Raw genomic sequence first — 9,394 nt, 5'->3', positions numbered from 1 at the left:
GTTCCTGAGTGTTGATGAAGAGAGTAAATAAATAGGGAAACAAGTGAGCAAAAGACTGAAGAAGTGTTGATGAACACGAGGATGAAGTGAATTTTTTTAAAACTTTTTAACTGACACATAATATTTATGTTAATGGCTTAACGGATATTAACGGTTGAGGGACTTAAATCGGACGAATCGATAACATTATGAGCAAATGCACTGAATTAAAAAAAACATGTGACCAAAGTTGATGAGACCGAAAACAATGGGGACTATTGACATAGTTTACCCTTTTTCTTTTTGAAGTTGTTTGCACTAAATCACAAGATTCAATCTATCGAAACCCCTAAAATCTCTAATCCTTTCTCGTCACTGACCACCGGCCGCCACCAATACCATTGACCTATCGAAACCCCAACATCACCGGCCGGCCAAAATCCTATCCTCGCCGACGTTGTTTATGAAACCATAAAGTTCCAGGTTTATTGGGCGAAGGAGGACAAGAGATAATATTGGATGAGAGAGGGTGACAAGATATCGTCTGGTTTTTTTTTTGAAAATAGAGAAAACAAATTAGTTTTTATGGATCAAAACAATGCTATTTTAGTCTAAAGTTGTATTATTTTTAGATGATATTGTTTTGATATAATTTGTTATGTCGTAATTTCAATAATTATTTAATGACAAATTAGATAAAACAAGAATAATTTAACAGTTAAAAACACCATTACCCTTTAAGTATATCATTTTTACCGAGTAGCCAAGTATTCTTCGAGACGTTTTACTCTTATAAAGTTTAAATTATCGTCTCATTTATCTAAAACCGTCAATTTCATTAAAATTTAAAAATTAATGATCAATCAAAACACTTTCACATTAAGTTTTATTTTTACTTTTTTATCTAATAAATGAAAATTAATTTAAAAATAAAATAATAACATGCCAAAATACCCCTCTCCCCCTTCACCTTTTCTCCCCATCTCAGTCTTAGAACCAGACTCAATATTGTTCTATCTCACACCTTTTAATTCCATTAATTTCAAAACTAAATCGAGTTAACTGCTCAAATACATGGGGAAAAACACCAAAAATTACTTTAAAAACAGATCAATAAACACCTAGAATAATTGAATTTGAAAGGCTAAAATCACCATCTTTCTTTCATTGCACATTGGAATCTGGACTAGAACCATAGGGAAAGTGGAAGCATCTTCTGGATTCAACAAAATCCATCGTGAAACAAAAGAATCAAAAACAGACGAGAGAATAACTGGATTCAACAAAACACAAATCAAAATTCAACAGAAGAATCAAAAACGAAAACTGGGTTTTTTTTCCCTAAAAAAATCATTGACATGGTAAATCACATCTACACAAGTAATCCATTGAACGAATTGATATCAATAGTAAAGCTATAGTAGTTTCTCTCGTTTCGTTTCTTCGCAATCCTCGAGTGAAACCAACCAAAATTAATATTTTGACAACTGCAGCATTGATAGACGTTGTCGATTCGGCATTGTCGACTGTGACGATCAACATCCCACCCACTGGTCAAAATAGTAAGGTTGAAAAATGGTGTTATCACGAAGCAGCAATAACGTAGTCGTTGGAAGAACCATCGTGTCCAATTTGCTTCCCCTTACCCTTTCTCTCCCCTTCCCACTCTTCTCTCTTCTGGGTGAGTTATGGATAATATGAGGGGGAAAAGGAAGAGCTTGATGAATTGAATGTGGGTTCTAGCAGAAGAAAAGAAGAAACTTGAAAGAATGGAGAGATCTGAGAGAAGGAGAACGAAAGGAAAGGAGAGAGATGGGGAAGAAATGGAAGAGAAAAGAGAAAAACGATTTGGAAGATAGATAGAAAAGATATTTGGAAGGCAAAGAGAGAAAGAAATAAAGAAAGGGAAGAGAGGAGTTTTGGGGTAGAGGGAAGAAGAAAATTTTAATGGAGGGTTTGACGGTGAGGGTGGGGTGGGGAAGAGGGGTATTTTAGTAACATTAGTTATTTTATTTTTAATTGATTTTTATTTATTTGGATAAAGAAAATAAAAAATAAAGAATGATGTGGTGTGCTTTGATTGGCCATTAATTTTTATTTTTAACCGAGTTGACTGTTTGAGACAAACAGGGTAACTATTTATAGTTAAATGGGTAAAACGTCTAAAAATATATTTTAGAAGATAATTCGGTACAAATGATATAGTTCAGGGGTAATTGTGCATTTAAGTCATAATTTCATAGTTTAATAATTTATTTATTTATTTTAAAATTTTTTATGACCAAAATAAAAGTGATGATAAAATTGAGTGCTGAAAGTTAGCATTTAGCCTTTAACTATTTTCTTAGAGACTAGCCGTTTGACACTCGCCTTAAATGGTAGAATATTTGCCAAAAAAGTAAACTGACAAATGAATAGCCTTTCCTAATGTTCCCTTTGCCCAAAACAAACAAAACTCACGTTTTCACCTAATACATAATTAAAATTCTAAACAAACTCCGATTAAAATTATTTAATCACGAAGAAGCTTCTCTTACAATTTCTTTTCTAAGAGAGGAGATTGAGAGATTGTTGCAACTTACAACCTTGCAAATAGAGGGCTGAGAGAGAGTGAGAGAGAGAGAGACAGAGAGAGAGCTCTTCGTTAGATCTGCTCTCTTTCAAGTCTTTTTGTTTCTATGTTCTAGACTCGGTCTCTGACTCAGTTCCACTCGCGCTGAACAAACTCGCTTCTGATTAGCTGAACTCTACGTGTAGACTGGTATTACTGGCTCTGTTTCTCCGCGTGTACTTGCATTTTGATTGGATTTCCGGCATCGGATCGAGCGGTCGATTGAATGACGAATTTCTTGTGGGATTTTCCGAACCTCAGGTGAGAGCCCGCGAATTCCGGCAGGTTTTGCGACAATGATGTTTAAGTCGGCGAGATGGAGGAGCGACAAGTACAGGACCAAAGCTGTGTTCAAATTGCAGTTTCATGCAACTCAAGTACTCTCATTCTTTCAAATTCTTCTTTATGTTTTTTAAACATTCATATCCATCTTACATTTTCCTGTAAATTTATTTATTTCCTCGTTTTTCTTTATTGGCTGAATTACTCGGAAAATGGAGCAAAAACTGAAAAAGAAAATTAATTTGAATTCTTCTAAGCTTTTGCTCGGTTAAAATGATTCTATTTCAAAAGATATATTTTTGTAATTTGATTGAATAAATTGAAGAATATTGAAGTATTAATAGTTTATGTGTAATCTAGGTTACACAATTGAATGCGCAAGCATTGATGATATCAGTTGTCCTTGGCGACGGAGGCAAACCGCGAACAATATTAGAAAAGGCGACGGTTCTAGACGGTAACTGTCGGTGGGAAAATCCGGTCTACGAGACCGTTAAATTTGCTCAGGATCCAAAGACACGAAAGATCAACGAAATAATCTACCATTTTATTTTATCAACAGTAAGATTTACATTTTTTTTACGATTCAGTTTTTCTCCTTGAATGAATGAATTCATGTTCTTTTACGTGTTTGATGTAGGGATTGGGAAAAGGAGGTTTGGTTGGGGAAGCTTCAATTGATTTTTCTGCTTTTGCTGAAGCAATTAAAACTTCCACCGTTTCTCTTCCTTTAAAGAAATCCAACTCTAAAGCAATTTTGCATGTTAGTATCTCTCACTCACACTTACTGTTACCATTTTTCTTGTTTATTTCTCATATTGATGGTTTAAAATCGAATTCAAACTGTTGGATTTGACCAGGTCTCAATACAGAGGCTGCAGGAAAATGTTGATCAAAGGTAAAGACCTGTCAATTTTTATTGATTTCTTGTAGTTATTGGATGTTGTTTCAGAGTCTGGAGCATTTTTTTTGGCGTCGACTATTTGTTTGAAAACTGTTGTAGAGAGGTGGAAAAAATTGAAGATGCAAGTATTAAAACGCAAGACTGTATCTTGAAGGATGATGAAAGTATTCAGAGCGATACCATTGAAGTAAGGCTCCTATCCCGTTTAGGGAAAGCGTTCATTTTCGGTTTTCTTGTTGCTGCTGTTAATCAGACTGTTTTCTTATGCTCTAACTTTTGGTCTCCTGATATATGGTTAGTATAAAAGCTGATTGAAAGAGGATTTGCATGTTTTACTTATTTCTTTGTTTATCATCTGTCTGACAGGATGTGCCTTTAAGCAAAGCCACCAACAATGTTGAATTGCATGGGAACCGCAGAGGATCGAGTGAATATGATATTACCATTTCAAGTTCTGGTAGCATCTCTGGATTTGACACTCCACGAGAACTTGGAATGAGAAACAACATCAATCACGACCCTCAGTTTCTGTCATCTATGAATAACTCCTCATTTACTCCTAAACCAACATCAACTGCCTCGACAGCAACATACGAGGAGCCTTCAGCAGGTTCTGATTTTGGAACGAGTACTGATGACTGTAACAATTCACAGGACACTTTTCCACGAGAAAACTCCCAACATGGTTCTGATAATGAGATTGAAAGGCTCAAGAACGAGCTCAAGGCTTTGACCAGACAAGTGGATGTGTCGGATATGGAATTGAAGGCCCTTAGAAAACGAATTGTAAAGGAGAGCAAAAGGGGACAGGATCTGTCAAGGGAAGTTGTTACTTTGAAAAGAGAGAAAGATGCACTCAAATTAGAGTGTGAGAAGCTGAAGGCCTTTGAGAAACAAATAGATGATGCAACAGTAAAAAGCAGGTTGGAGTTTGAGAGTGGAGACACATGGGTTCTTATCGAAGAAATCAGACAAGAGCTGAATTATGAGAAGGCATTGAATTCCGATCTTCAGTTACAACTGCAGAAGACACAGGAATCAAATGCTGAATTAATGCTTGCCGTACAAGTCCTAGAAGAAACGTTTGATGCAAAGAAGACGGATGTACCCGATCCTCCCAAGAAATCAGGATCCCATGGTAGTGCTGAGGAATTGGGAGTAACCATCTCGGGACGTCACTCGGATGAGGATGATGAGCAGAGGGAACTGCAACAACTTGTTAAAGCGCACAGAGACAATAAGGAAACCTCTTTCCTTGAACAAAAGATCATGGACCTCTACAGAGAGAGAGAGGTTTACAAGAGAGATAAAGATGAGCTAGAGGCACAAATGGAGCAGCTAGCACTTGACTATGAGTTACTGAAGCAGGAAAATCACGACATGTCCTACAAATTAGAGCAAAGGCAACTGCAAGATCAACTGAATATGCAGTACGAGTTCCCATCTTCCTTTGCTAACATAAATGAACATACCAAAATTGAGTGCTTGGAAAGTGAACTCGACAAGCAATCAAAAGAATTCTCGCAGTCCTTAAGTACCATTAACAAATTAGAAACCCACATCAAAAGTTTGGAGGAAGAGTTAGAAAAACAGGAACAAGTATTCGAAATGGATTTAGAAACTATCATACAAGCCAAAGTTGATCAGGAGCAAAGAGCTATCCGAGCTGAGGAAGCCTTATGTATGACAAGATGGAAGAATGCTAATATAGCTGAAAGTCTGCAGGAGGAATTTAAAAGTGTCTCTATGCAGATGGCCTTTACACTTGATGCACATGAGAAGTCGGCTACTAAAGCTCTGACCGAAGCAAGTGAACTACGCTTGCAGAACAATGAGCTAGAAGAATTGCTCAAGAAAGCTAAAGAAGAGCTCCAATCAGTTATAGAAAACTATGAGGCAAAACTCTGTAACCTTTCCAATCAAGTAAATTTAAAATCCAACCAGATAGAACAGATGTTGGAGGAAATTGATGACAAATCTAAGCAGCTTGAACATCAAAAGAAGCATGAGGAAGAAGTTAGTGGGGCTTTTTCCGAAGTGATCCGCAGCCTAAAAGCTGAGATTGGGAAGCTGACTATGGAAAGAAAATGCCTCCATGAACGAGCTCGACTGATAGAGAAGTTGGAAAAGAAGGAAGATAACATTACTGGCATGGAAAATAAGCTGAAAGAAAGCAATGAAAGAGCAGCAGTTTCTGACGGAACAAAAACTCCATTAGAGAATGACAAATCTCCCTTGGTATCTTACAGTCCTGCAGAAGTGGCAAGCCTAAGGGAGAAACTGATGTTGCTCGAGGTAATTTTCCACATTCGAGTTTTATCTAAAATCAAGTTCCTATTTGAAACTGTTTGTTGCAAATGGTTTAACAACTGTTTTCTAGTAACAAAATGGAGAATTTTTATCCATAATGATTTCTTTTTCTCATGGCAGGGACAAATAAAGTTAAAAGAAATTGCTTTAGAAACATCAACTAATGTCTTTCTGGAAATGGAGAAGAATCTTCATAAGAAAATTGACGAGTTAGAAAGCATAGTAGAAGAACTCGATGTGCACAGCACCAGTTTCTGCAAATACCAACTTCAGAAGGTCAGAAACATTGTACTATGGTTGGAAAGAATCTAAAGAACTCGTTTAAAGGAAAATCTGTAATATTAATGAAAAAAGTATTTTGAAGGATCATCACATAAGATGTTTCAAGTTCCAACATTTTATGGCATCAAGAATTGATGGTCATGCTGTACTATTAATTTATGACAGCAGTCTTGACCCTAACTATTGTAATATCTTTTATTACAGACAATTTTACCTCTAGCTTTGACATATATTTTCTTTTAAATGAATGCAAAATGCAGGCATGTAAAGATTCTATGGATACATCAAATGACATTATCTCAATGCCTTGTGTGAAGAGGTAAGACTTGAATATATAGAACTTTAGTTTCCGAGTCCGGTTTTTTGCACCTTTTCCGGTATTCTTCCTTGTAATAGTTAGTTGAGGACATAAATACTATGAAGAGTGTTGAAGAAACCAAAGAAAAGGGAAAGTTGTTAGAACTAAATTATAATAAATATGAAACCAAAAACCAATGAGATGTCAAATCATCAAGAATAATATACTAGATGTGGAAGCAGTACTGAATTAATCGATAGGTTGAAATCATTAGTATTTCTTTGGTTATGACTTCTAAGAAGATGGGTTCTCTCTTTTCGTAAAAACTCTCTGACAGGATAAGAGTAATAGAAGTTAACCTATTTCTTGGGGACCACATATGTAACATATTTAGTCACTTAATTTTGTGTCATACTTTATGATAACATTGTACACTATACATATATGCCCACAATTATGGATTTTAATCAAACATAAGTAACTAACAATTATTCCTATTTATATCTTATCTGCAGCAACGGTGACTGTTTTTCGGAGAAAGAACCAAAGACATCTATTGTCGATAAAGACGGTAACAGGGATGAGTTGATTGCTGAAGTAGCATCATTAAGGAAAAGAAACGAATCAATGCAAAAGGAATTGAAGGAAATGCAAGAACGATATTCTGAGATAAGCCTCAAATTTGCAGAGGTGGAAGGTGCGCGGCAGCAGCTCGTGATGACGGTGCGTACTCTTAAAAATGGCAAGAAGTGCTGAAACTTGAAGGTATTGAAATTCTTCCTATACAAAAGCAGAACGTATAGCTTGAAGTAGTAGCTGAGTGTGTGCCCACATGGAAAATTTAGGTGCTGGCAGTTTATGTTTAGAGCGAGTAAATTAAATTGTACAAAAATAGACGGTTCATTTTTAGCTTCCAAACGTAGTTAAGTTTTTTTTTACCATTCAGGCTGATTCTTGTTCTACCCCACAATTTCGTTTTTGTTGTCATGGTGACAATTTCGATTAATATAATTATTTCATATTTTTGACAAAGAAGCTATGGGTTGGCCGAATTTAAAACCATTTTTGTTTCTATTCATAAAGGCATTCACATTATTGGGTTTTGTCATTAAAATGCTGTGGTAGAGTCTGAATGTGGTCCTGGTCCTTTTGGATAAACCAGTTCTGGTCTGAGCTTGGTTTTATTATGTTCGATTGGCAATAGTTATGTTTTATTTGGCCGATTAGATATTATCTATTCAAAAATAAAAATTAACCTATTGACAATGCGCACACCTCTTACAATGCAGTTGCTCAAACCCAAACTATTTGGTAGGTTTAATAGTGTTTTTTTCTTTATTTTTTTGACAAGTTCTAAATCCAATCTTAATCTTACCTATAGTGGAGGGAAGTAGGACTAACGGGGAAGAAAGAAAAGTACTCTTAGTAAGTCTAGAATTTATCACATAAGAAAATATGAGAATAAAGATAAATAATTTGATCATTCGATCAAATGTGCTTAATCTAGTGATATTTTACTTAATATAACTAAAAGTGTCAATTGTATATAAATATTATGGACATGATTTGCATTCTTATATAATGTTATATTTATAGATTATAATGTAACGTTATACTAAGAAATTATGTATAACATAGGAGGATTTTTGGGCCCGAGCCTGTTTTGCGAGGTCTGATAAAAGAAGAGAGCTGCTGCTGAAAATTACATTCTGCTGTTTTAATTTCTGAAAATAATAATTTTGAAAGATCTACTCACAACCTATGTTGAATTAATCATGATGATGTCTTCTTCTTTAACAATGTAGGTTCCTACAAACCCAAGGCTGATACAAGAACCGGTATACATTCACTTGGACTATGTTGAAAAAAGGTGGCATGGTGCCGAAAGATAAACGTCCAGTGACCGACGTATGATGGAAAATAGTCAAAGGTATCTTGGCCCTTTACAAGTGTAAAGCTTATATAGTTTAATATCTGACAATATTCTAACTACCCAACTAACAATCATTATGAAAAATTAACAAATTCTTGTCTATATAATTATTTAAATCTAAAATCTCACGGAAAAAATCTTCTATTTTACCCCTAAAATCAGTTAATGGTTCATTTAAAACAAATATTTTTCAATGTAATCTTATTTGTGATTATAGAGGATTACAATAGTATATTGAAATTTAATATCTACATCTAACATTTGATTCTTTCTGTAATATACAAGTTGACAAGAACTAAGAAATAGACACCTCCCATAATGATTTCGTTAAGAAATGAAACCTTCAATATGGTCCATAAACGAAGCTTGTATTCCAGTTTCGATTCACAAAACATTCAATATGGTACATCAGCGATGAAATCTGCAATTTCCTTGGCCGACTCTTAATTGCATCAATGGCTTGCTTATTTTCCGATTAAATACAAATCGATTGTAACTCCATCCTCCATGTTAGAGATAGTCCTTTCAAAAATACCCCACAACTCCGCGTCCAGAGCCAAACATTTACCGATCGATTTGGAGAACCCGCCGACCCATTTCCCTTCATGATTTCGAATTGCCCCCCACAAGTTGCTGATCTGTCGCTATTTCGTCGTGCTCCATCAGTATTTATTTTAAAAACACCAACTTGAGCACGTTGCCATGGGACATTGCGATCCGCCTGATCCCTGCTAACATTCCTAGCTACCAGTCGGTCCCCCCATTCCCCGTGCAGCCCCCTAAAGCAAGCTGCCT

The 9,394-nt window shown here is 35.6% G+C and overlaps 1 protein-coding gene across 1 annotated transcript; it reads left to right on the top strand.

The window, feature by feature from the left end:
- The first annotated feature begins 2,549 nt into the window (after nt 1-2,549).
- Nucleotides 2,550-7,603, top strand: LOC120163531 (interaptin-like). The gene is made up of 9 exons (XM_039173450.1): nt 2,550-2,967; nt 3,233-3,433; nt 3,513-3,635; nt 3,733-3,770; nt 3,876-3,963; nt 4,143-6,071; nt 6,207-6,362; nt 6,629-6,687; nt 7,182-7,603. Exons 1-9 carry the CDS (start codon nt 2,887-2,889, stop codon nt 7,420-7,422), a joined length of 2,916 nt encoding a protein of 971 aa, XP_039029381.1. The 5' UTR covers nt 2,550-2,886; the 3' UTR covers nt 7,423-7,603.
- Nucleotides 7,604-9,394: the final 1,791 nt, after the last annotated feature.

Source organism: Hibiscus syriacus, unplaced genomic scaffold (assembly GCF_006381635.1).
Source record: "Hibiscus syriacus cultivar Baekdansim isolate YM2019G1 unplaced genomic scaffold, ASM638163v2 tig00111463_pilon, whole genome shotgun sequence".
In the NCBI taxonomy this organism is placed as follows: domain Eukaryota; kingdom Viridiplantae; phylum Streptophyta; class Magnoliopsida; order Malvales; family Malvaceae; genus Hibiscus; species Hibiscus syriacus.
This window is presented reverse-complemented; position numbering and strand designations above follow the sequence as displayed.